Here is a 27,086-nt window from a genome sequence, read left to right as displayed (position 1 = left end):
GTAGATTCAAGTTGTGGCTGAAGTTAAGGAAATATGTTAAGAAATGATTCACCAGAAAGTCTTGGGGGAATTTCTCAAGAGAAGTAGCACTGCCCATAGGCACACACATGCTCGTGCCTATGGACAGCCTAAGAAAATGCTTAGGACCACTTGGTAGATGTTGAGCATCTCTGTGCAGTAGTGTGGAGTATTATGAGTAAATAGACTGCATGCAGTGAAATTGAAATGCAAAATGCTACCATTGTTTTCTTTCTCAGGTATTTTAAAAAATGAACTATGTTTTATTCCTTCTTTCCTCCTGGCACGAGGAGTTCATGATAGTCAAACTATAGCTGCCCCATCACAGTTGTGTGTGTCTGTCTCAAGGTAATAGTGCCTGGTTTGTGGTGGTGTGTGATGTTTTGAGACTTTTGTGTGATAAAACAAGCTGTGTTGTGCAGTGACTCATCCAAATGTCCAGCTATGGGAAGAAGCCAGGGAAGCTGAACCTTGCCTGGAGCTGGACCTGCCCCAGTGGCTGGGGAGCAGCCTGTGCCCTGGGGAGCAGTGGCATTGTTGGAGGTGTGAGCTAAGCCCAGAGCACACCTTGCACTGCTCCAGTGTTTGCAGTAAGTGCAACACACCATCCAGGGCTACGCTGAGATTCGGTGTGTGAATAACAGGGGTGCTGAGGGCCCCTTCTGCCTCCCCTACCCCCCATGGTGGTGGTCCCTGGGGCCAGGCAGGTGGCCACATCCTCACCATCAGCCTGCCAAGGGCCAACTCTGGGAAGAGGCTCTGCAGGACTAGTCTGTGGTTGGCTGTTTGCTGGGTAAAATACAAACTCCCTACAGGTTTTCCTGTGCCACTTCTTTTGTTTGGTCTCAAAACCTAAAGCAAACACCCTGCTCTCTCCTCTCTCACTCCTTGGACCCCACATCCTAGTCAGTGGCCATCAGCTCAAACGCTAATGGAGTTAATTTCCCAAAGCAAGGAAGTTGAGGACTAAAAGTGAGCTTTCCATCCATACCTTTTTTCATTCACTAAAAATCAATGATGATGATTTATTTTTATTTTCTTGGGATAACAACAATTTCATGAACACAGATATATCTAAACATATATTTAAATTACTTCAAAGATTATTATACTTGGATGAAAACTATCCTTTTAACTTCAAACTCTTAAACTTCAAGTAAGCTTTAGAGTGAGTGTTGTAAAATCTAGTGTTGAGACAGACTCTGATAGCATAATTAATGTTTTGAATTCTTCAGTTGATAAATAAGTAGAAACACAAATTAACATATATATTTTAGGAAGAAAATGAGTAATTCATTTTAGAAACAGGAAACTCCTCATTTGCTGAGCTGACTGTAAAATCTTAGGAGCAGAAGGTAATTTTATTTTTTAATTTCTGTTTGGACAACCTAAACATCAGTATTTTATGAGCTACCATCATTAGTTTCAGAATTTCACAACATCTTTGCCTACTAAATACTCTGTAATGTCAAGAGGCCACTGGACATTTCTAGCAACTATTTAAGTGATTACTTTTATAGTCAGTAACTATATACATTTTTCCTATTGCAAATATAGAAATTGACAAGTCTTAAAACACATCTTTATATGTAGTTTCCTACCTCTCATTCCTCGTTACCCTCTATAACTGTGCTAATGGTACAGCTTCGTTTGTACTCTAGTAAGCAATCTTATAATCCCAAAGGCTTTCTTAACTATTTTTATCAGTAATACCTTTCAAAGCAATAATTGGTTTCTGAAAATATTGTAATATTACATTGCTCCAATGAACAACAAAATATATCACAGGAGCAATAATTTTAAAATACAGGAATGCAGTTATAGTACGTTCAGTTTGAATGAATTCAGTATTTCTTAGAACTGCAGAGATGCACTTTGTTCCTAGATCCTTTACAGCCACTGTTCATCCGATGCCCACGTTGACATCTGCTGGGCTGGGTGTGTGTGCTGCTGCTGCTGTCATGGGGTTCTGACAGTCTAATGCCCACTTTCCAGACTGTACCAGCTGGCACTGACCCATTCACTGGCCTTTTCCATGCAGATTTGGGATACTCAGCAGTGCTGCTTGCTCTCATTTGTTTTTCTCAAGTTTATTTCAGTATAGAGTTCCTGTGGATGGCTACGTGAACTGGGAAACTAGGACATAGATACAACTATGGTGCACCTCAGAGTTAGGTGCTTGATAACATGCACACAGTGGCATGTGATAAAAGGCAGTATGCTCCACCTGAATTATTCCAAATGCCAGTCCTTTTGATACAGAGATATCTTCAGGAATTTTTTGGAAAGTGAATTACAATGTCATGTCCAAACCATTGAGAATAGAAAATGCTTTTCTTAGAAGTTTAGCATGTTGTGATTTGCATGCCTTGAGTTGTGATACATCAGCTGGTACCTGTTGTGGGGTGGACCCTGACACTGATGAGGTAAGGCAAAGGTGCACCAAGGCCATGTAGGAACCACAGTCATTATTTGCCCTGGGAATCCCAAGACATGAACTGTAGAGGAAATGCATGAAACACTGTTTGTTGTGTATGAAACTGCATTGAATTAATCTGAGAAAGTTAGGCACAAAGGGCATCATTGAAGATATTTCTGGGTCAGTGACCAAACTGCAGTGGAAGGGGTTCAGTTGCAGGCAAATTACCATCAGATCGTGCATGTTAATGTTTAGATTATACATAGGCACACTGTAAATATTTTTAAATTATATGTTTGTAGAAGTAGCTTGGGAATGTGGTGATTAGAGAGTAATAATGATAACAAACTGTTAGCCAGGGAGAGCAGAGGGGCTGTGTGCTGACTGTGAGTTTATGATAGGTCAATCTACAGAGGTTGCAAGTACTATACATATATCTGTACACCTACATGTATGAATATATACAGGTGGAATAACTGTTATAATTAGGTCCTTGGAAAAAATCTGTATGTATGTGAGCTTTCTGTTAGACTTTTTATTTCCTTTAAAAGACTTTTGAGAGCAATGAAGGATATTTAGCTGGAAAATCAGATGATGTGGAAGTGAAATAATTGCTAGGAAGATCAGCTCCCGATCTTGCATTAATGAAGTAACCATGTTTTGGTGTAACTTGTTGACCAGGTGGAGATTGTTTTTTAATAAATTCTTGATTATTTTTAAATCAGGACTAGATTAATGTTGTTAAGTGTTTATGAGCCATGTAGATGATTAAATAAATGTGATAATTTGTAAAAGTTGTCTAACCTTCACAATATTCCCGTTTTTCAGTCTATTGGAAATGCCAAAACTACAAGGAATGACAACAGCAGTCGCTTTGGGAAATACATTGAAATTGGTTTTGATAAGAGGTATCGAATCATTGGTGCTAACATGAGAACTTACCTCTTGGAAAAATCAAGAGTGGTGTTTCAGGTAATAATGATGTAATCTCTTAATTTTGTTATTTCATACTCGAACCAATCCACCATCTCCCACACTTCCTCTCCATCTTTGCCTACCTTATAGTCTAGAGCTCAGTAAAAGTGGACTTATCCTTGACTGGCTGCCTAAAGGTACAAAAATAATAATTACACTTTGTACCATGTAGGGATGTTATGTGAAGTGCTGTCATATATTTTAAAAATGAGAGATTCATTCCACATGGTTTAGCTGGAGGAGAGTGGTTTTCTTTTTTTTTTTTTTTTTTTTTTGCTTGAAGTTATGAACTTTAGGTGCCTAAGTTCAGAATTGTGGTGGTGGTCATGAATCATAACCTTCTGAGCTGTGTTTATCCTTCATTTTAAAATTTAAGCTTTACCTTGGCAGGGAAGATACTCCCTTTACCAGCTTACTATAAATGCTGAGGTGAATGGTATTAGTTATTTTTGGAGAATGAAAGGCTTTTAAGTATGATCATTTCACCCACGCGTAGAATCCTGATCTATATTTAATAGTAATCCACAGTTCTGAAAAGTGAAATCATACTTTTTTTTGCAAGTGAAAATGTCTGCATGCTTCCTGCTGTTGAAAATGGATTAAATTAACCAGGAAGGAAATGATAGATGCTGATTTATCTTTCCTTTTTCCATGCGGCTACTGTGCTCTTAATGTATTGCTAGAGAAAGCATTATACATAGTAATTCATCCTGCTCATGGTTGTTCCTACCACTTGTTAAGTGGTGAAAAATAATGAATCCCTTTCTTTTTAAAGGCAGAAGAGGAGAGAAATTACCACATCTTTTACCAGCTTTGTGCCTCTGCAGCATTACCCGAGTTTAAAACTCTACGATTAGGTACGAAATTCACGTTCATTGTGTTGTGGGATTGTAGGAACAAAGTAGCATCTCTGACCTTTTTGAGCCAAAAAGCCAAAAGAAGAATTGCTGCCTCTTAAATTCTAAACTCTTAAACCTTCAAGTACTAAAATATATTGAAAATATCTAAAATGGCAGAACTCAAACTTTGTGGTTTTCTGTTAAAATAAAAGTAACAGATTTGCTCTAATACACTGCAGTTGTAATCACTAGGACTTACTGTGTCCTGGATTCCAGGGTAGTTTTCCAGTGGAGAGGGTGAAATTCTCTTCTCTTGGTCCTTTAAAACTTTTTTTCCATTGCTCCAGCCACTAGAGAATTTTACCCTTTCTCATATAAGCACCTGAAAAGCTTATTTTGCATGTACATACCTTCACTTGGGCTGTTACCAACAATTACTTTACCCTCTCTGCTAACCTGGTGATCACAAAACTAAAAAGTGAAATTTTTCATTTTTCAAATCAAAATGTTAATAAAGGAAAGGATGCTCATTTGACAGGAATTGGTGCTTTGTAAAAGAAAGGCATGATGATGACCTTAAGACTGGCAATCACCTGATCGTTTTAAAAACTCAGTATAAATTTCAGTGCTTCTTGTATGTTTTTAAAAGTCAGTTTCATATTGGGAAAACTGCACAGCCTGTCAGTGCTGGTTTCTGAAATATAGTTCTGAAATATAGTGTTTCTCTGCTCTTCTGCACCATCCTGGCACATTTAGGATTCACATCTGCTGACACGGGAAAGAAAGGAACTGATGTCATTATAACTAAAGAAGCCATTTAGCAGACTTCTCTTTGAGCATTCTTGGAACCTTAGCAGATCAGAAGAAAAGGAGTCTTTTAGTGCAGCTGGAAGCATGGCCACTGAAACCGTAGGAATTTACACAGTACCCAGGAGAGCTGGTGCTCTCCCAGTGGAGCCCAGTGCTGTCCAGAGTGGTATAAAGCTCTCCCTTCTCCAACCACGACTTCTCAGCCAGAAGGGATCACAGATAGTCATAAGAGTGAGCCAGGGCATAAATGAGAGAAGAGAAGAAAACGGGCAAAATATATTATACAATATCCTGATGTATTAATAGCAGAATACCTGCTGTATAATTCCAAAGTGCTGCTGCTGTCAACTCTGCACCTGCCACTTGGCTCAGACTTGGAGAATAACTGCTTCCCAAGTGATTATTCCACAGGTGTGGAAGTCTTAACCAAGGTTAGGTAGAGAATGTGCTTGAGGGCCTACTGTAGGAACCAGGTAGCTTAAGAGTACCTACTTGCACTGTTAAATCTTGAAAAAATCTTCTCTAGAGTAATGTGTCTTATGAGCCAGAAGGCAAAAACATACTGACACATGTCAAATCTTGGATTCTGCCAAGAGCAACTTAATCATAACACAGCTTTACAGATGTGCTGTGAATTTCTGCATCAATGTGTGTACAATGTGTGTTTTTTTCTATTACAGGGAATGCAAATTACTTTCACTATACAAAGCAAGGTGGAAGCCCCGTGATTGATGGTGTTGATGATGCTAAGGAAATGGTGAACACCAGGCAGGCCTGCACTTTGCTAGGTAATTTGTAAAACACGGTCATATCCCAATTCTGATATACTAGCAAGTGTTTTCTACATTGTTTATGTATGTTTTCTTCATATTTTGTTGTGTTTAAAAACAGGAGAGTTTGATAAACTTTCTGATTGAGATACTTGTCTTGCATTAAGAACGTGTTTAAATTGCAGTGGAATCATGAATCTAGTGTAGGAGGAGCACACATTATGTGAATATAAATGGTGAATTCCCTTGGTGTAGCATATACAGTGTTGGAGGTCCCTGACAAAGCACTTTGATACAGCAAATTAAATTATTAATTTTAATGGATTTTTTTTTCATCTGGTTGTAAAATGTTTTTAATAGAAGTGGAGTCAATCAGTACTGTCAAATATCAAAGTCACACACAGTGGTCACTGCTTTTCTCTCCTTAATAAATTTTTTCATCAACTGCAGCTCTCTCCATTCAAAACATTTTATTCATCCCTTTTCAGGGATTAGTGATTCCTACCAGATGGGAATTTTTCGAATCCTTGCTGGCATCCTTCACTTGGGCAACGTGGAGTTTGTGTCTCGGGATTCTGACAGCTGCACTGTTCCTGTGAGTAGTAGATGAGCTGAAGGGCATGCTTTCCACTCTGCCAGTTCTGCCTTCTGCTTGTTTGCAGGAACATCTTCTGAATAAGAGTAATAATATGAAAATGAAAGGAATCTGTTTATTTCTAATTTGTTAACATTTTCACAGTTCTCTTTGCAGATAGATTCAACTCTTCTCAGTTTAGAGGCTTTAGACAGTACTTTCTGTATTGTAACAGTGGTTATGCAGTTATAACTGTAATTGATCTGTCCTAGAAAAGTCTACCAGACAGGCCAGCTTTGAAGTCCTGAGCAGGTGTCTAGATCTTTATATTCCTACAAAAATATCTTCCCTGCGCACAGTAAATGCTTTGCTGGATGGGGTATTTTTGCCATTAAATGCCAAAATGTCTTAAATAATTGCAAAGCAAATGCTTCACAAAGTCCTCTGATATGTCTAAACATGAGCATAGGATATACAGATATGATTTGTGTGACTCATCTAAGTGTCATGGTTCTTTTTTTCCTTTGTCGAGATCAGTGACAAGAGCTACATAGTTTGATTTGAAAAACCCTCCTCTTTCAGTGAGGGCCAAGGCTTCTTACCAAAGTCCATATTCTGGAGATGAGAAGCAAAACAGCCTTCTTTTCTTTGGATTCACAATGACCAGCTTCTTCCTTTGCATTTCTTTGAATGTCTCCTGTTGGACTTCCTCTTTCTGTTGTTTTGAGTAATAGCAACACTTGTAGGGCTTTTTTGTCATGTCACTCTCAGTCCTTTTCTGAAGAATCTGCAGTGGCAGTTTCTGGAGCTGAGAATGGGTCCTTCGTGGGGCCACAGGTGTGCCAGGTCTGACACCACCTGTCCATGGGATCTAATGGAAACCGCAGCAATAGTCTGGCTCTTCGGTGTGTCTTATAAAAGTTTTCACTACAAAGAAAGCTCATTTAATGATCACAGGTAGAAAGCTGATGAGCCTCAGGACATGATGAGCTTGCCTGTGTTGTGATGAGTATCTCCCATGCAGGAATCCCACTGAGTGAGCAAGTACAAAGCTACAAGTTCCTGTGCAACTCTATCCTGATGTGACAGTACCCAGCAGGCAGTGATGAATGTCTACTCAATGGCATTGCTACCTGAGCTGTGTCATCCCAGAGCTCTGTGCTCTGCTGGGGATGCTCTGGTGTGGTGATGAAATAGCAGTGCTTCAGGGAGCTCAGCAAAGGGCTCTGTGTGCTGCAATGTGAATGATTCAGTTTGTTTAACGTCAGCTTGAGCAACGCTAATGTGACACTCTTTTGTGCAGTGTTCATCATTATTATTATTACTTTATCATTGTCTCCTGAGCCAGTAAGACATGCTCAGCTAACTGGATTTTGGAAGTGTAACAGCATGGCTGTGGGACCTGCATGCTGTAAGGACTGGAAGAAGTCCCAGAGAAGTCAGAAGGATGTGGAAATACACAGATAAAGCTGATGTACCCTGGAGCTACTGGACATGTAGTAACAGTCCTTTGCAGTCTCTCCTTGTCAAGACACTGTCAGGGTGCTGTTGAGCCACTGGGTGCAAGGGAGTGTGATGAGGAAGCAGTGCTAGGGGAGTTCCTTAGGAGGAAAGACCTGTCTGTCCTCCTTGACTGTTAGTGATCAGTTTGCATGTTAGTCACAAGGTGTAGGATCTTAGCTCATCGAGCGGTACATGCACTGCAGGGGTTTTTATGCAGAAATCTTATATACCCATCTCAGCGTGCAAGCCTTGCTGGTTGATTTTACCCAGTTAAACAAAGGCCAGTTTTTTCACTTGTACAGTCCAGTTTGAGAGTTAGAGAACAACATTTGTGTGCTGCAATCTCTTAGTGTTTGTCCAAGGAATTCATTGAGAAAAATACTGTAAGTACTGAAACAAGAGCACTAAAGCCTTTCCACACTTCCTCTTCTTTCTTTGCTCATGCTATGATGCCCCATTCCCATCACTCCTTGCCGTGGATGTCTGTGCGCAGATGAGAGCACCACTCGGGAGCTACTGTCCATTTGGTCTGAGACAGTTAGCTGTAAGAATTCAAAATCTCTAGTCCATTCCTGTGAAGCCAGGTGATTTAATTTTTCTGAAGGTTGCAGGTTCCCTGTGTGAAGCGTTTTGGTGAACACGAGTACAGTAAAATTAAAAACCTCTGGGGAAACTTATTCACTAACTTACTTCAGCAATGTGAATGTGCTAAGTGGGTAGGAAACTTGTTACGTTTTGAAGGAAGAAGAGCTGAGGAAGCTGCGACTGCTGCTTATTGTAGGATCACTGCAGGCAGGCAGTGGTTGCATGATTGTATGCTTACTGTTGGTAATATTGTTTCAAGACCTAATGAGACTATTTTTATTAGCCCAAGCATGAACCCCTCACCATCTTCTGTGACCTCATGGGTGTGGAGTATGAGGAGATGGCCCACTGGCTTTGCCATAGGAAGCTCGCCACTGCCACTGAAACCTACATCAAGCCGATTTCTAAACTTCATGCCATCAATGCCAGAGATGCACTTGCCAAACATATCTATGCTAATCTCTTTAACTGGATTGTAGATCATGTGAACAAAGCCCTTCACGCTACTGTAAAACAGCATTCTTTCATCGGGGTGTTGGACATCTATGGGTGAGTTTTTGTCAGAGATATGACACTCTTATGTAATTGTCTGACTGCAAAGCATCTTTGTCTTTATCGTGTAGTGCTGCATGGATTACACAGAAACCCCCAAACCCTTAGCAGCAGCTTATTCCAGCTGAAGGAAGCAGGTGTTTAGTTTTGACATGCCATCTAAGATCTTTGACATTTTTAGTGGGATTTCAGATTTTTACTGTTGGTAGTTCACTTACGCATTGCATTGTGGAAAGTTGCAAGGGAATTGTCATCTCATGGTTCCTCCAAGATGGCACTTACAGAGAAGACAAAGATAACTAATGTGCTCTCCAGGAACATCAGTCCTTTCCCTGAGTTCCTCATCCCTGCCTAGAGAGGGAGCATCAGTGAATTGCCCATGTCGTGTAATTTACCATTTCCCTGTGTGTTTTGTTGCTTGATTGTGTTGTTTATGCCTGACATAATTCAATGAATTTAACTGGAGGGAGGGAATTTAAAATTTCTGGGTCATTTAATCTTTTTTTTTTTCACTACACTAGTAATTTTGGGTATATGCATATTTTAGATTTGAAACATTCGAAATCAACAGCTTTGAACAGTTCTGTATCAACTATGCCAACGAAAAACTGCAGCAGCAGTTCAATATGGTAAGTAGGAAATGACTGGCATTTCCTCTTCCCTTTCCCCTCACCCAAGTCCATTCTGCTAATTGGGTCCCCGGTGGTTAGGATAAATTCCTTCAGTCTATTAACCAGCTGTCCTGGCCGTGGGCTTTGAGGGATGGGGAAAGATCGACTATCTCCTAGAAATAGATTTTATGACTAACTGCTGCTCTGGGACTATTTGAAATTCCGATCACAGTAACAATTATAAGACAGAAGCAGTGCTTGGCAATTAAGACCCTGAGATTGCCTGTCAGTTAGAGCACCATGTGGATGAAGTTGGAGTTAGCGGTGTCTCTGTAACCTCCCAGAGCCCTTGGATGGGCAGAGGAGAGAACAGCTCCGCTGCTGGAGATTTGCCGCCCGCGCTTCCTCCCCTGGTGTTATTTTTTGAGGCTTTTGAGCTGCATCCTGAAGTTGAATGACGTGTGGCAGAAGGCACCTCTTCCCCCTCCTCCGGAGAGATCACGATTCTCTCCTCAGCCTTAGTGACGTTTGCAATTACATATCTTACCTGCATAATGATGAGGCAAGTTATTTCTGCCAGGTCTGTTGCTAGGCTCTGCTGCAGCACCGAGATGGCTCTGAGCTCTCTTGATGAGCGTAGCTTCATGGTAGTGTGTGCTCACAGAACTGCATCCCCTGCACCCCTGTTCATCCCAGGGGATGTGTGTCGGGGAGTAAGCAGGGTGCTGGAGCAGAGGTTGGGCTTTCTGGCCCTGACATGCCCTTTCCATGTTGATCAGGGCCAGACTGGATTCAACTCCGTGAGCAGGATGTTGTAACTGTCGTAAAAATCTTGGAGTTTTCTCAGCTCTACAGCAAAATCTGGTCACTGTAAGAGCTGTAAAGGTTTGCTTCTTTAGTAAAGATCACTGTCCCTGTATTCCCTTCCCTCTCATGCCATTGCTGTAAGCACAAAGGAAGGAGCAACAGGGCTGTTGTGTTGGTGCCCTGCCAAGCTACCAAACCCAGCACTGCTGGACACAGACCTGTTGGACTGCCATACAAATAGAGGGGTGGAGGTTGCTTTAAATTAAAGCCAGCCAGCAAACCTTCATGTGCCACCTGTGGTGGCCCAAGCCTGGCTGAGGACAGGCTGCCTGGGGACAGCCCAACCACCCTGCCCCTTCCTGGCACCCACAGCACACAGGGAGAATCGGGTCTGAAGGCATTTTTCACCACCTAATTGCTAGGTCCTTCACAGTGAAGAAACGGGTTTCTGTTTTTTTTCAGGTCTTGGGTTAGATGTGACTCACCAACAGAACGCTGCCATCGCTTTCCTGTCGGGAATTAACTCGTTGTGTAACGCGGCTGTTAAGCGGCGGGGTGGGAATGGCTCCCATGGGCACGGTTAAGGAGCACTTTCCATTGGAAAGGATGGCGTTAGGCTAATGAAATACAAGGGATAAACTGCTTTGTCAGGGTGGTTTGCTGCTGCTGGCTGGCAGATGTGTGCTGGGGGAACTGTGACAGGTCTGTGAGCTGTGCACTGTGCTCGGGGCAGCTGGGGACAGTGCGGCAGGACAGGTGACACCCAGACCCTGCTGCTCGGTGCTGGTGGTGGGGCACACTCCCAGCGTGGGCCTGCCTGGCACAGCAGCGTTGAGTGTGCAGAAAACTGCAAATGGGGGATGAAACGTCATCATAAATAACTGGAGTCAGCAGTCTTTTTGGTTTTTTAGAGCACTTGTGCTGTTAAAACCACAGTTTGCCTGTTTAATATCTTATTCTGTTTCTTCCTCGAGTTTTAATTCATCTCCTGTGCACATTTCATTAAAACTATGCAGGTTGTTTGTGATGTTATTTTTGAATAAATATGCAAGTACACGGTTATTGATCTTTGTGCCAGATAAACCTGTCACAGAATTTTGCTTAAAGGGTTTCTTGTGCTAATACTCCTACAGTCATTCTTGCAAGTTTTTTGCTGAAGAGTAAATTTTAATGCAATGCGTCATCTTAGAAAAAAAATCTGCAACCATTTAAGAGGAAATGGAGCTCTATTCTTTTACAAGGAAGCACAAAAGTATTTATAGTGAAATTTTACTTGAAATAGAGCAGTGTTCATAACTTTAATATCATAAAAGCATGGCACATCCCACTGTATAAGTCACTGTTCCTGCACTTGAAGCTTTTTCTGGGGTTTGTGTTGGTTTTTTATAAGAAAAAAGAGCTTATGGTAATTGTGGGACAATATAGTAAAAAGATTGGAAAAAATAGACCTTATTTGCAGAGAATATGGAGTGTTTTAATTTAGTCTGTTGTTTTTAGGCCAGGAAAAAAGGTTAATTTATTTTTCACTTACTTGTTAAAGGGTTTATTCAGTTGAACTAGTGTGTCACTTGACAACCTGAATTCATGTGCCAAGAGGAATTCAATTGAGAGTTCAATGTATTTAATCTGCATTTTATTTCACAGAAAACTCTTTTCTTTTTGCCCTGTAGCATGTCTTTAAGCTGGAACAAGAAGAATATATGAAGGAACAAATACCGTGGACCTTGATTGATTTCTATGACAATCAGCCTTGCATCAACCTCATAGAGGCCAAAATGGGAGTTCTGGATCTGTTGGATGAGGAGTGCAAGGTGTGTGTTTAAGGGCTTTCATAGAGAAAGAGGACATCAGCTGTTCTACCTCTGGGCCCTCACAGGGAAAAGTCATCTGCAGACAACCAGTCGTTTTGACACTGCTGGTGAAAGGATTCAGAGAACATACAAACAGAATTGGCAATTACAGGAGGAGAAAAAAATGGGTTTAGTCACATTTTTTGCCCCCTCCCCTCCATCATGTATCTGTATCTGTTCCTGGGTCTCTGATCAACCTTTGTGTTGACTTTGGCAACTTTCTCTTTCCCAAACACAGTAAGTGTAGTCTATGGTCCTGTCAGATTTCCCCAAGTTGCCTCTCACTTTGTGTCTCACCTTTTGCCTTTTATCTTGGTTTATGCCAAGCCATGTACAGGGGGTGGCCCCTGGTGTCTGCTTCAGTGGAAACCCAGCTTGGGGTTCTTGTATATCACACAAAGCATCACAAGAAATCTCTAATGGTGGTGGATGAGTTCTGCTCAGTCAGTGCCTCTGGGTTCCCCACCTTCAGGTGTGTGACGCTGGGAATGTTGTGTCACAGCAGCTACACCTGCTGCCGAGTGTGCAAACAGGCAAGCACACAGCTGGTTACTGCTTCCTTGCTTATGGCAGTGCTGGAAAGACCTGAAATTTGAAAGCAAACCACAAAAGTGTTGTCCCCCAATCTTAGTTTCTTTTGCTGCTGAAAAGTTTTCAAGACATTTTAAATAGCTCTGTATTCTCTTTTGTAGATGCCAAAGGGCTCAGATGACTCTTGGGCCCAAAAACTATACAATACTCATTTGAATAAATGTGCCCTCTTTGAAAAACCACGCCTGTCAAATAAAGCTTTTATCATCAAGCACTTTGCTGACAAGGTAAGGACTCTTCCTCTGGTACATCTTTCTGGCTGGAGCGTGGGAGGGGATCCTGGGGCAGGCAGAGACTCTTCTACTCAGTTCTTTTAAAAAGTGTGCCTGCCTGAACACCCAGTCAGGAGGAGAAAATTGACCTGGCAGCTGTGCAGAGCCAGGAACACAAACAAGAGCTCCTGACTCCTGTCACATGCTGTAACCACTAACCATCCTTTTTCCAAACATGGAAGCTTAGTGTATTTGCAGCTCTCAGCATAATTGTATCAATTCCAGTTATGCAACAGAAATGCACATAATAGGAAATCATGTATCTTGCTCATTTTGGCCAAAGAGCAGCAACAAAACAATGCTGGTTTTGCTGCCTTCTCAACATGCAAAGAGGAAAGAGGCTAACACACCCTTTTTATCGCTGGAGCAGTATGTGCTGCTCCCACCCTCGCCTCGGCTGCTCAGGGAACAGCTATTTCTAGGGAGCTGGCTGAGGAGTGTCTCAGTGGAGTGCATGTGTTGTTCAGCTCCCACAGTGCTCATCAAACTGAGCAACTCTTCGGGTTAAAACAAAAAAATTTAAAATCCTCATTTAATACAATTGTCCTGTTAGGCAAAGAAACTGCCTCAGAATATTGTCAGCTTTGTCAAAAAAGCTTGCAAGAAGCTCTGGGATTCTCATTAGTAGGTGTGGACATGCTCATGTGCAGGGTTGAAGGCCTTTATTTTCTTCCACTTTGTTTCTTCTGGGCTCTTGAGTTTATGCATAGAAGTGGAGTCCTGTTCTTGTCACATCTGGCGTTACCTTAATGTAAGCAGCAAGAACATCTCTGTAACTGTTTAGATTCATGAGTTCTGTTTTATTTGTTGGATGAGAGAACAAGAAGGATTTAATTAATATTTCATAATTTCTTCATTAGGCTAAACTTTGATATTTGAAAGCAAGGCTTTTCTATGCCTAGTCTGAGCAGCAAGGGCCAGTAGCTCCAAGCAGGTAGTGGCAAAGCTCTAAGCTCTGATGTGCTGTCTGTGCTAAGAATTTTATGTTTTCTGTGTACTTACGGGAATGCATACAGACATCCTGAAGGAAAAAATCAAGCTGCAGCTGGCGGGTCAGCAGTCTCTGTGCCCTGACGTTGTCCTCTCTGCATAAGGCAGGGATTCTGCTGCCCTCTCCTGGCACGGTCTCCCACTCTAAGAACATGAATGGTGCCCCAGGATGTGCTCAAGAGTGGGCTTTCAGCTGCAGAGAAACCTTGGGGACATCCTCTGCCTTCTTCCCCCTAGGAATTCTTTGAAATGTTTTGCAGCTCAGGGATATAGTGTCATTGTGCAAGCACTGATAAATAGACTTTTGACAATAGTTTTGGTTTTCTTTCATCCTTGAATTAGGATAGTGAAATAAATAGTGGGGTTTTATCAAACACTCTGGATGTTCTTTGGCCCAAGACACCCTATGGCCCTGTGATAGAGGATTGTTATGTATTATCACAACATTCAGACATTTTATTGCTTCTGGTAAAAATAGTCTTTCTGAGCACAAATGAGGCATTTCCATAGTCAGCTGCAGGCAGATGTACTTACAGCATCTCAGCTAATGAGATGAGATGAGATACTTTATTCTCAGTTGCATCTGGATTTCACACAGTTCTGCAGCCCTGACAACTTCAGTGAAGAAGATGCTCAACACACATTTTGGTTCTTCACCTTTACAGTAACCATTCAGTCATGCTGCCTTACCACAAGCATCTCTCAGCAGTGAAATATATCTGGTACAATGCAACAGCAGTATTCATCTCTGTATTTTAATGTTCTACATGTTACTGGAAAGCACTCTCTTTAAGGAAGATCTATATTTAACAGAGATGCACTTGGGAACTGATATTCTCAGCACCCACAAGAATTATGTTTTAAATGTGAATGTTACAGCTGGTAAATACTATGCAAAGTATTCTTATTAAATACTTTTAACACTTGTTTTTGTAAAATGATGGCTTTCAGGTAGAATATCAATGTGAAGGCTTTTTGGAAAAGAATAAAGACACAGTTTATGAAGAACAAATTAAGGTCCTAAAATCAAGTAAGGTTAGTATAAGGATTTTTTTTTCTTCCTTTTCAGTTATGAAGCCCTGACTTAAAGGTCATATAAAACTTCTTATAAACCTAGGAAATATTTCTGCCTTAGATGAACTGAAATTGAACATAGTTTGTGTTTTACTTGGCTGTCTGAATTTAAAAAGTCCTGTATCCTGATTTTGCTCCATGTGAGATCAGTCCATATTTAGTCACTAATTTCAGTGTTTAGGTGTGGGTTTTTTTTTTCGCTATGGGGTTTTTTTTGTCAGGGGATGTGGGTTTGGGGAGGGGGAATTCTTTTTCACAAAACTTCACTATATTTTCTGTAAAGGCATCATGGACTTCTGATATACTGTAGTAGTATAAGAGTGCTTAATGGTTAAGCCCTTAATTTTGTAACCTGAAAACAGAAGCTCCTTGTTTGTAGAGAGATAAGTTCCGTTCCAGAAGCAAAAAGAGAGAGGAATAAAATATATAGACCCTAAGGACACAAACCAGAATTTATAGAGTCTTGCCTTCTTCATATCTATGGAAGAAAGATAACATCTGAATTGGAAAATACTGTGTGAAGGAATATTATAGAACAGGTCTTCAGTGGCATCATCTGCTTTTTTAAATGGCAAAAACGCTGGTTGTGCTCTTGGAAATGTAAAGGCAATTAACTTGACATTGCACTGCGATGGCTGTTGGGAATTTGCTAGCTCTAATGGCCCAGGAAGCTGGGTATCAAGGACAGGCTATTTAAAATTATGCTATTCTATCAGGAAAACCAACATTTTTCTCTCCTATTTCTATTCTGAGCAGATAATACGAAGCTAAATCATTAAAACACGTGGTATAATGAAAAACCACAGCAGACTTTCCCCTGAGGAAAGTGTTGGAGTGATTTCAGTGAAGCCAGTTGCTGGAGGTGGGAGGGAAGGCAGGTGGCATCCTTGGGAAGCTGGCATGGGCCAGCCACCCACGTGGCTCTGGCTGTGCCTGTGTGGCTCCAGCTGTGCAGGCTGGAAGGAGAGGGGTGCTCCGAGGGATGTCAGCCAGTGAATGAGGGACAGACAGTGGGGACAGAGCTGCCATAAGAGCATGACAGTGGCTCATCAGACATGCTCAGTGTAGGTTGAGTCAGTTCTGTCTAAATACTAAAAAACAACATGGTTTTGTCCTTGGCAAAACCAGTGTTTGAAAAAAAAAAAAATTCTGCTGTGAAGAAAATGGGTTTTCCAAAGAAGAATGTTCCATTTTTATTTTTCAGCAGCCCTTCTTTATTAGTAATTGTGGTGGGACTACATTTCTGATTTTTATTTTTTTTGTTGTTGTTGCTGTTTTCTGGGTTTGCTGTGCGCATCCAACAGAAGGTAATTCTAAATTGAATGCATCATCTGTCATTCTGGCCATGCCCACTTTCACATACAGCTTGGATGCTTCTTTGCTCTCCAAAGTGCATGACACACGCTGCTCTTGGCAGGCACTGTAGAGTTTAACTGTTTATTTTGGCCTTCTCTGTAAGTCCACCCACAGCACCTCTTTGAACTAGTTCAGTTTCCATGCATGTATCATGAAAGCAATACAACAGTCCTGGGCTTTTATGCTTGCTACTGGAATGGTTGTTAAAATCTTCTGTTGTGGCTCTGTATTGAAAGAAATTATCTGTGAGATTGTTAGCAGCATGTCTGTTAAGTTGTCTGAAGAAATTACGGGGAAGAAATGCTTGCTTGCTTGTTTTCTGCCACGTGAATTATCTAGTCTTTGATCAGTGTTTTCCCTCTCTTTGAACACTCTTAGTGTTCTGTGAAACAAAGAAAATTGATAAGATACTAAAATCCAAAACCAAACAGGAACAGGAATGCCCCCACAGTGTGGATCATCACAGCACTGCTCTCCTGTTGCTGACCTGTGCTGCAGAGGCCAGATGTTGCTCCTTTCTTTTACTTGCAGTAACTGGGATGATGTCAATGAAAATGGTGCCTTTAATATGCACTTGCCTGCTTTTGCAGGCAGATTTTTCCAGGGTTGGATAAAGGGAATGAGACTTAGATATGGACAGCTTAGAAGACCTCATCCCTCTGCGATCGAGGCACTGGGGACCCCTTTCCTACCCTCACTCCTGGTGTGTGGGAGCATCAGGAGTTTTAGAAAAAGCCTATTAAGTTCAGATGAGTTTCGGTATGGGATGAAAAGACCTGACTCCATAGCTCAGGTGCCTGTGTGTACCAACTCCATCCAACCACGGGCAGCTGAGTGAGGAGGTGGTGACCCAGTCATCCTCAGCTCTGTGTGGAGTCAGTGGAAGGAGAAGGGTAAATCTCCCTCTGGAAATGTCATTCTTCCACAAGCTACAGAGGTAGACTCAGGTGAGATAAAAGCTAAACTGTGATGCTCCTTTTTAAATTCAGGAATTTAGGATACCTTTGTAGCATTCTTAGTCATTCCGTTATCTGGAGTGCTATGCTGGGTGCTCCTGGGGAATGTTTGATGCCTTCTGGTAGCCCATCTGGCACAACCACAGAGCACAAGTACCATTTTGTTGTGCAGAATGTTTCATTGGTTACCCATGCATGCTCACCAAGTTTTGTAAGGCAAACCCATGTTTTTTATTTTTTAGGTTTTACTTAGCCCAAGCACTTTCTAATAGTGAAAAATGAATGCTCCTATCTCTTGGGCCAAAATGCACAGATGCTAGATAAAAGATTATTCATGGACAGGTAGAGAAGTTCAGATTTTCTTACTTCTATAATGATTCTGAAGTGCTGTAGTTGTCAGTAGAAAGACCTGGTGGTGTTATTTTTAGTTACAGGTTACTTCAAAGCAGCTGTGTATTTTGTAGCCATTAGAGAAAGGGAAGTAGAAGTCCTGTGTGCTATTTGGAAGGATATTTCAGGCTTTTCCTCCACTCCCACTTACAGGGAGTAGATCTCAGTCAGATAAATTTGGTCAGTGGTTTTTTTTCATTAATGGTTCCTCTTTTAAGTTGATTATTTCAATTTGGAGTAATAAAGCAGCAGTCATCTTTGTTACCTGCTGCCTTATTCAGTGTCCCAGATACCTGTCAACCACAAAGGAGTCTGATGCACCAGTGGAATATGAGAGGACCCTGTTGTTTCCTTCTTAGATCAAAGCAGCCAGATATAATTGCAGTTGGTACTTATGAAGCTACTGTCAGTATCTAACAGTTTCACATGGAAGCTATTGCTGCTCTGTGAAAAAGCCTGAAATCAGAATTTTATCTTCAGAAGGATACTCACTGATCAAACACACAAAATTTTTAGTATTAAATCATGACCCACTCACTCTACCACTAGCTCGTCTGCTTTTTTGCATTTGTCCCTTTTGGAGTTCAACAAAAATGCAGTGCTTATGAAAACTGAGCCTAGATTTTAACATTAAGCACAAACGGGTGCAATGACATGCTGGATCCTTACCCTCTGTGTATTTTTATGCTGTTATACCAGTTTAAGCTGCTACCAGAGTTATTCCAGGATGAGGAGAAGGTCCTCAGTCCCACATCAGCAACCCCTTCAGGGCGCGTGCCTCTGTCTCGAACAGCTGTCAAACCAGCCAAGGCCAGGCCAGGTCAAGCCAGCAAGGAGCATAAGAAAACTGTGGGACATCAGGTGAGTCTGAAGATGCAGCTCTATTAAATAATCCTTCCCTCTATCTGCTGATGCCTCTCAGGATCCCTTGTGATTTTAAGAGAGATTGCAGTTTGGAAGAAAAATAATCCCTAATTACTACTACACCGTGGGGACACAATTTCAGGTAACCCAGTTCTTATTGTGGTGCCAAACCCAAAACTGATGCTTTTCAAAACAAATGTAACATGCTGAAAGCTGAGAAGCATTGAAAATCTTATGCTGAGTCTTCTTGATCATGTGCTACATTGTCTGACTCGAATCAAAAGTGTGGTTGGGTTCCCAATGGGCCAAACATAAAATATCCACATATATATGCCATAATTAAACTAAAAGTATGCAGATCAGGTCTTTCTTCTGAGGTTATCTCAAGCATGACTGAGCTTATTGAGGCTGTTCCCTGATAATTTTTTCATTTTGTCGTTCAAAAAGTTTCGGAACTCTCTTCATCTGCTGATGGAAACCCTGAATGCCACAACCCCACACTACGTGCGCTGTATTAAGCCCAACGACTTCAAGTTTCCATTCACGTAAGCTGGTTCATGTGTGGCTCAAGTAGCCTGTGTATGGGAGGGGGTTGCCTGGGGCCCTGGAGGATCAAGGCTCTGCTAAACCCTCCTCACTCAGGAGTGAAGTGCTGTGTCTCCTTTCTCTGGCTATGGATTCACGGGGGGTGTGTGTGTACATGTATTACAGCAGGAGGTGTTTGGGGATGAATAGAGGGAGAAATACTTCTGATTTTTTTTTTTTTTGTTTATGGTGATACATGATAAAAAGATTACATCATTTTCATTGCGAGCTATTTCAAGTGTAACTGACAGTTTGCAGTCCTTGAGCTCATTTGATGGAATTTGTTTTTGCAGACACCACAAGTGTCTTTTTCCTTATCTTTGTTTTCAACTTGCTTAGAGCTTGTCTCAAAAGTCTGCTTAAAACCTGGGCACACAAAGAGTCCCATGGCTGTTGGACTGGCCAGCAGGGAGCAGGGCAGGGTGAGCTGCTTCCAGTGCCAATGGGCTTGAAGAGTTCCCTGGCCAGGCTGTCCTCTGTTACCCCTGAGTTTCAGAAGTGCTACCTGGATTTGTTCACTGCCCATCACAACCCCCCTCTGCTCCCCACTGTGCCACTCCTGTCCTGGCATACACATTACCAGGAGTCCTAAGTAATCCAAAACTAGTCCCACACCCACAGGCTCTTTTTATTCCTACCTAGATTTGATGAAAAACGGGCAGTGCAGCAGCTGAGAGCTTGTGGTGTCCTGGAGACCATCCGAATCAGTGCAGCTGGCTTCCCCTCCAGGTGTGTTTGCTGCTTTTTGGATTGCTTTCAGCTGCAGTTCTTTTTAAGGCAATATTCACTGCTGGGACTGACACTGTGTCTGTTTTTGGGACAGGTGGACATACCAAGAGTTCTTCAGCCGTTACCGTGTTCTGATGAAACAGAGAGATGTACTTGGAGACCGTAAGCAGACATGCAAAAATGTCCTAGAGAAACTGATTCAGGTACTAGACTCAGCATTGAGAGCATTTGGAATCCAAAGGAATAAAGACAGTGTGGCTTACTCTCTCATAGCCACCCTATTTTAGTACTTCTACAAAGTACTAAACCACTAATACTGGCACAGGAAGTGTAGGATTTCCCAGTGTATCACAGGAAAGAAACACAGGGATTTTAAGTGTGAGTGGGTTGAAGGTGAGCCTTACCTTGCTTAAGGGCAAGGTGCATTAACTACACCTTCAGTAAGGTATAGTTATCTGGAGATTTCCTAATGTGGATGTGTTTCTGTCTGTGTGTGTCTTTCACACTGCTCCTCTCAGCTCCTCTACTGAAATCAAAGTTTTTCACTCCTTTGATCCTCGTGATGTCTCCCTGCTTGGCACTGTGGTTGTCCTAATACCTCAGCAGCCTCTGGCTTTGCCTCCTACCTCCAGCTGCAGCTCTGCATTCCCAGTCTGTGCCATCCACACTGATGACATTACACTTGAACTGTCTGTTTCCTGGAATTTGTTAATGAGCTATGAACAGGCTCCCAGGAGACAGTTCCAGTCACTTCTCAGGAGAAGGGGGGTTAGGAACAGAAAGAGACAAAGCTTACTGGAGATACAGGATATCTGTGGAAAATATAAATACTGTGCTGGCAGCTTGGGGCTCGACTTTAAGTTCTGTGGCATTAGATGGACCTAAGTAAAATCTTTTGGTTTATGTATATGTGTAGTGTTAATGTATAGTGTTAATATATAGTGTTAAGTGTATCCTAAGCTGTAGCTCTTTCACTGCTGTTCCTTTCAACTTAGCATCAAACAGTCAGCAAAATTAATTTTTTTTTTATGTCTTTGTATGTTCTCAGTTTTCCCCTCCAAGGAGTAATAGAGCCTGTAGTGATAAAATATTATTCTCTTTCTGGTTTAGTTCTGAAATTCCAGATGTGTTTGAGCAGCAGCAAGAAGCTTTGTTCTGCTTTAGCCCTGATGCAATAAGCGATGTGTACATGTCTGAGGCCCCAGCTGTTTTGTTTGTACTGTGTAATGTGGTTGAAGATGGACTGTTCAGAGGGGTCAGCTACAATTTAAGCAGAAAATTGTACATGTGCATTGCCTGTAGTGCTTTAATCCTCTGTGCACCTTTGTCACCTCCTGTAGCCTTCCATGTTATTATCTTCATGGCATTCTCATCTAAGCAAAAATCTCACCTTGCTCCTTTGGGCCGTGCTTGTGGCCTTATTGTATTAATTTTTTGACAGGATCATACAGACAAAATACCCTTCTCCACTATTTAATTTAAGTCTCAGTTTATCCGAAATGTTACACAAATAATTTTACCTCTTTACTAACTTGTATTTTCGTTTAGCCCTTCCTGCCTTTTTATATGCACTAACACTTACTGCTGTAACTTATCCTCTTTTTACCTCTGAAAATAGGACAAGGATAAGTACCAGTTTGGTAAGACAAAAATATTTTTCCGGGCTGGTCAAGTAGCCTATCTGGAAAAAATAAGGGCAGATAAGTTGAGAGCTGCCTGTATCCGCATCCAAAAGACGATCCGCGGCTGGCTGATGAGGAAGAAGTACATGCGCATGAGGAAGGCTGCCATCACCATCCAGAGACACGTCCGAGGGTACCAGGCACGATGGTAAGCAGTGCTCGTGGGAAATCCCACACCAGCCTCAATTCACATCCATTTAAATTTGTTTTCTCCTTCCTGTACTGTCTGAGAGGAAATGATTTTCCATGGAAATGAAGGAAATTGAATATAATGAGTGTGTCTGTCCTGCCTGATTTTGACCTTCCTGAGAGGACAGTAGCACCCTGGCTGTATAATGCTTAGAGTAGTACATTATTATTGGGAGCAGAGAACAAGTACTAGGAGATATGTTGCAGGTGAGGTAAAGCAGGACTCTAGTCTGAGTTCTTAATGCCCAGTTTCCATGTGCCCTTCCAGCTGGGTCTGTCCTGCTGGAGAAACCATTCCTCATCCAGGGTGCAGCTCTGAATGGAGATACATTAGTCAGTGATTTCTTTGGATTGACTTCTGAGGGATGGCCGTGGATGGGCCAGAGAAAAGGGTGGAGTACAGGTGGTATTGTTCAAAGACAAGACAGTGATGAAGACTGTCCTTTGGAAAGACACTTATGTCAAGATGCTTTGTAATTGTCTTACGCAGAGAGCCAAGAACAAGCAAACTTTTTCTACAAGTTGAGGTTAGGAGAGGAGATCTGGAAGATGACACAGTGGAAACAGCTTTAAAGGTGATGAGAAATTAAGCTGAGTTTATCTTGTCAGTTCTACAGTACAGTTCTCAGAGCAAGTGAAAATGTTTCCCAGTAAAGCCTTGCAAGGTTTCTGTTAATTTGTCATTCAGTTGTATGCCACATAATAGAATAGCAAATAAATATTCTGTATCGCTGACAGTGTTAAGAAGAAACTGAACATATAGGATGTAAAAAACAGTAGCATTCAAGCACTGGAACATAATTACAGGTATTATTTGCAATCTTTTTCTTGCTAAGCTATGCCAAGTTCCTGCGGAGAACACGAGCTGCCGTCACTATCCAGAAGTTCCAGCGCATGTATGTGGTCCGCAAAAGATACCAGCGCATGCGAGCTACTACCATTGCTCTTCAGGCTCTCCTGAGAGGTTACATGGTCAGAAACAAGTACCAAATGGTAAGAAGTTGTAAGCTCTTCTTCACTCTTCACTGTAGCTTTATTTCCTCGTACCTTCAGGGCAAAGCTGCTCTGTGGTGGCCCGCTGGGAATCTGAAACGTTTGCATGCATGCTGTTGTAGTGCACAAACAAGATACCAGAGCATGGATTGAGGGACAGCACCTGGAAATTAGAAGGATCTGATATTGCCATCAATTAGCCTGTCATTTTAGAGATATTTTCATTGTCATCTACTATGGATGTACCTAGACTTTCCATGCAGTCAGTGGAGAATCCAGCAGGGATTTACAGTATTTCACACTTTTTCATTTGTTGTATAGAATGTTGAGGCATTTAAAATAAATACTGAAGATGGCCTTGCATTTATCTGCCTCCATGAGTCCAAATCATAATTGTTTACATCACTGTACCTATGTGATGCTCTCCTGTTCCTGCCAATCCCTAACTGGTAATCTGAAAAGGCTGATGGAATATACTGAAGGAGACTAATTTTAGCAAAGAATAGGAGGTTGAAACTTATGCAACTTATGGGTGGGGCTTTTTTTGTTCTCATTTTTTAATGTATTGATGTTGGTTTTGTTTTTGGGGAAAAATCAATATGACCATGTCCTAGTGATATTGATAATACTTTCCTGATTACGCTTGATAAAAAATAATTCAATAGAGAAATTAGAATTTGGTCTTCAGTGGTTACAGGACTGGAAACAGACTTATGATTCAAAATGCAAGACGCCAACATGTATGATGGCAGTTTTGTCTACATGAATTGTTTTAACTAGGCTCAAAAGTCAACCTATGTTTCTCTGAAAAAGTAGCTGAAGGAATTCTGTTTTTTGATGAGCAGGTAGATACTGAAGGCACACAACCGAAAGCCAGCTGATGCTTATGTTCTATATCTTTCTCTTTTATATTTGAAGTTTCTGTATTTTTTCATTTGTATTAAAGTTGCTTACACAGTCACATGTGAGTGTGTCTAAATTACAGAATTCTAACATACACTAACCACAAAGTTGGAAAACAAGTAATCCTTGGTAAGAATTTCTTAGTAGTAGACTCCTATGTTTGACTTCTGTTCTTTTATGTGGGTATCTACTCACCTTTTTATTGAAATTCTTAGCATTTTCATTATTACAAACCATATTTTATGTTGTGAGATTATATAAGATGTGTTTTTAACCGTGGTCTGACAGATGTGATGAAGTGACACATGGGTCACAGCAATAGGTGACCTAAAAGCCACGGTTAGGAAAATAGGAGATGTTTCTCTGTGCCTGGTTAGTCGTATGAGTAATACACACCCCATCTGTCTTGGAGCATGGAGTTTAATAAACCTGTTATATTTCCTCTTAATAGAGATGGCAGGTTTCTGGAGGAGTCCCCGTAAGGGGTGGTCAGACTTGCCTGTCAGGAGGATCCCCCTCGAGCAGTGAATTGTTCACCGCAGTAAAACATGACAGTCTGACAAGTGCCCCTGCGGTGTGCTGTGCATGTGTGGTCTCCTCCTGAGGTGGAATTTTATTAAAACTGAGGTACAGGGATGGTCAGAGATAGAAGCACAGGCTCTGTGTGCCGTGGGAAGGTAAACACGGTTGTCCTGAAGTTCGTGACGATTGCAATGAGTGAAACCAAAAGGTTGCCCTGTGACAGGACACCTGGGCTGAGCAGTGACTGCCAGTAATGTGTGGTACACGTGTTGTTCCTTAGGATTGTGAAAGGTACCTGTTGTTGTTGTTAGAAGAGAGGGCATGTGTTGAGTCACGTGGCCAGTACAAGGAATTTAAGATGGTTGAATCATCTGTTTCACACGTCCTGGGGAGAGCTTCTTCCTGAGACATTTCGATGCGCTTCTCTGCTTGAGAAGGAGTTTAGTTCTTCCATAGCTTTTACATAAGCTTTCCTGGGAAATACCTGGTAAATTAAGTGACTTTTCTGATCCTCTGTCCCTACATTGGAGTGGCTTGTTTCCTCACTGGATTATATGAGTGCAAGAATTCACTGGCAGATGAGGACCATCCTTACACGATGGAGGTATTTTACAGGACTTGTTGCTTTCAAACTTGAGGTGAAAATGTTGTTGAAAGAGAGTTGTATTCAAGTGCTCAGGCACCTGCAGGGAACCTGAAGGAGTGTTCCAGAAAACATATAAGAAGGAGGTAGGAGTGCCAGGTGCATGGCAAGCAGTCAGACAGACTTTGGCTTTTGACCTTACTGTGCTTCTCAGAGAGCTGTTTCCTTACGTTGGTGTGCTGTTTATCTGGGTGCCGGTATTTCAAGTCTTGTTTTTAATTCAGAAATAAATGCTAAGGGAGAAATTATGTGTATCTTATAACCTGGCCACTTTGCCAGTGAATTTTAAATTCATTGATCTGAAACTGTAACACTTCTAACACATTTCAGTTCATTTGCTAAGAAGTATAAAAGAAAATAAAGTTGTTGTTACCTAACTAATTTGTCTTATCGGTGTAAGACTTTGAGCTTTGTATGATCTTTAAACTATCAAATCCAAGCATTAATATGAAATCTTAATAAGTTTTGTTCTTTAAAATAAACTGTTTAATTTTCAGAAGCTTTATTAAGTGAACTCTAATGCTCTCAGAGTCCTGGAAGCCTTATGGGTACAGGCAGGCTCTCCAGTCACAGCTGTGGTCTGCTAGAATTCAGATGCTCCAGACCTGGGGGATGTCTGATTGAATTAGGTGGTGAAGGATCCAAAACCAACTGGAAGACTCTTCCTAGTGAAAGTCTCTGGCTAACACACAGATAAAGGTTGCTGGCATTCTTGACTGTTTCATGACAAAAATTATTTAAAAAAACATATTACTTTTTTTTTTTTTTTACACCTCAAAGCTATGGTTGAAATTTCTGCCATCAAATAACTAGGAATTATTAAAATATAAATTTCTTATTAAAATAAACAGAATTTTTTCCATGCTGGCAAGTCTTAAGATATGAGAAAAAAGACAACAAAAAATCAAAACAAAATAAACACAAACAAACAAAACAAAAGCCCCAGACTTTTCAACAGCTGCTACAATTTCTTCCAGGTGCTGGTGTGTACTGGCTGCATTGAATATTGTGTGGTAATTTTAAACTTTGCATTGATGAACCCTATGCAGCATATGTCAGTGATTCAAAAATGTCTAAGATAAAGATGCAGTAAAAAAAAAAAAAAGGATTATATTTGTAATCCTGCCAACAGGTACCATGTATTTTTGTAATTAGCTGGCATCTGACATCAACACAAAGGAATGCCTGGTGCTTCAGTGTGCCTCCAGTTCTTTCTTACCATGTTTTTCCTTCTGGTTCCCTTTCATTTTGCTCCTTGTTGTCTTCCATATTATAGTCTTCTTTTCTTCTTCCTTTTTTATTTAAATTAATTCCATTTCGTGTTACTCTTCATCAGAATTTTCTCTTTGCAGGCTGAGGTGTCTCTTTGTGCATCACCTTTACGCCCCTCTCATCATGGTGTCTGTTGAACTGCACAGGTGTAGTTTGGAGCTCTAACACCCCTTGTCATGTTTTTTTCTTGACTGTAGATGCTTCGGGAGCACAAGACTGTTATTATTCAGAAGCATGTGAGGGGCTGGCTGGCTCGACTGCACTACGGTCGGATCTTGAAGGCCATTGTTTACTTGCAATGCTGTTACCGGCGCATGATGGCCAAGAGGGAGCTCAAGAAACTGAAGATAGAGGCCCGCTCTGTAGAACGCTACAAGAAGCTTCACATTGGCTTGGAGAACAAGATCATGCAGCTGCAGCGAAAAATTGATGAGCAGGTAAAAGCTCCCTGGCCTCAGGGAAGATGTGTCAAAATCTTGATTACCTTTCTCGGCAGCGCTGTGGGAATTCACAGAATGCAATGAATTTTCGTTGTAAGGGCTCAGTTCTCTCTTCTGATAAAGAACAGTGATAGAAGAGAAGGAGAGGCCGCAGCAGAACTTTAACAGTCAAGCATCCATTTCTGTCTCTCAGCAGCACTGAGAGAAAACATCTGCTCCTTTAACGCCAGTATTTCATTTGAAGTACGTCAGTTGCTCTGTTTAAGGGAAGGCGAGGTGATCCTGTTTGACGTGTGTGGGCTCTCCATCCGATTTTATTTTG

At 41.4% G+C, this 27,086-nt stretch overlaps 1 protein-coding gene across 17 annotated transcripts in view; it reads left to right on the top strand.

The window, feature by feature from the left end:
- The window catches only part of MYO5A (myosin VA), a 97,893-nt gene that overhangs the window by 42,684 nt on the left and 28,123 nt on the right, over positions 1–27,086 (top strand). For 10 of the 17 annotated variants that reach the window (XM_027644269.1, XM_027644268.1, XM_027644266.1 and 7 more), the window contains exons 6-22: positions 3,266–3,409; positions 4,188–4,269; positions 5,742–5,849; positions 6,320–6,426; positions 8,777–9,042; positions 9,593–9,674; positions 12,134–12,274; positions 13,006–13,131; positions 15,118–15,201; positions 16,545–16,547; positions 18,642–18,803; positions 19,254–19,351; positions 20,034–20,120; positions 20,215–20,323; positions 21,739–21,950; positions 22,828–22,984; positions 26,522–26,761. In XM_027644269.1, coding sequence (XP_027500070.1) covers positions 3,266–3,409; positions 4,188–4,269; positions 5,742–5,849; positions 6,320–6,426; positions 8,777–9,042; positions 9,593–9,674; positions 12,134–12,274; positions 13,006–13,131; positions 15,118–15,201; positions 16,545–16,547; positions 18,642–18,803; positions 19,254–19,351; positions 20,034–20,120; positions 20,215–20,323; positions 21,739–21,950; positions 22,828–22,984; positions 26,522–26,761 — 2,208 coding nt within the window. The remainder of the gene's footprint in view (positions 1–3,265; positions 3,410–4,187; positions 4,270–5,741; positions 5,850–6,319; positions 6,427–8,776; positions 9,043–9,592; positions 9,675–12,133; positions 12,275–13,005; positions 13,132–15,117; positions 15,202–16,544; positions 16,548–18,641; positions 18,804–19,253; positions 19,352–20,033; positions 20,121–20,214; positions 20,324–21,738; positions 21,951–22,827; positions 22,985–26,521; positions 26,762–27,086) is intronic. The other 7 variants (XM_027644281.1, XM_027644275.1, XM_027644267.1 and 4 more) reach the window with 1 other exon arrangement.

This window comes from Corapipo altera, unplaced genomic scaffold, assembly GCF_003945725.1.
Source record: "Corapipo altera isolate COAL_440 unplaced genomic scaffold, ASM394572v1 50, whole genome shotgun sequence".
Classification (NCBI taxonomy): Eukaryota; Metazoa; Chordata; class Aves; order Passeriformes; family Pipridae; genus Corapipo; species Corapipo altera.
The sequence above is the reverse complement of the archived record's forward strand: the minus strand, read 5'-3'. Positions and strand labels throughout refer to the sequence as shown.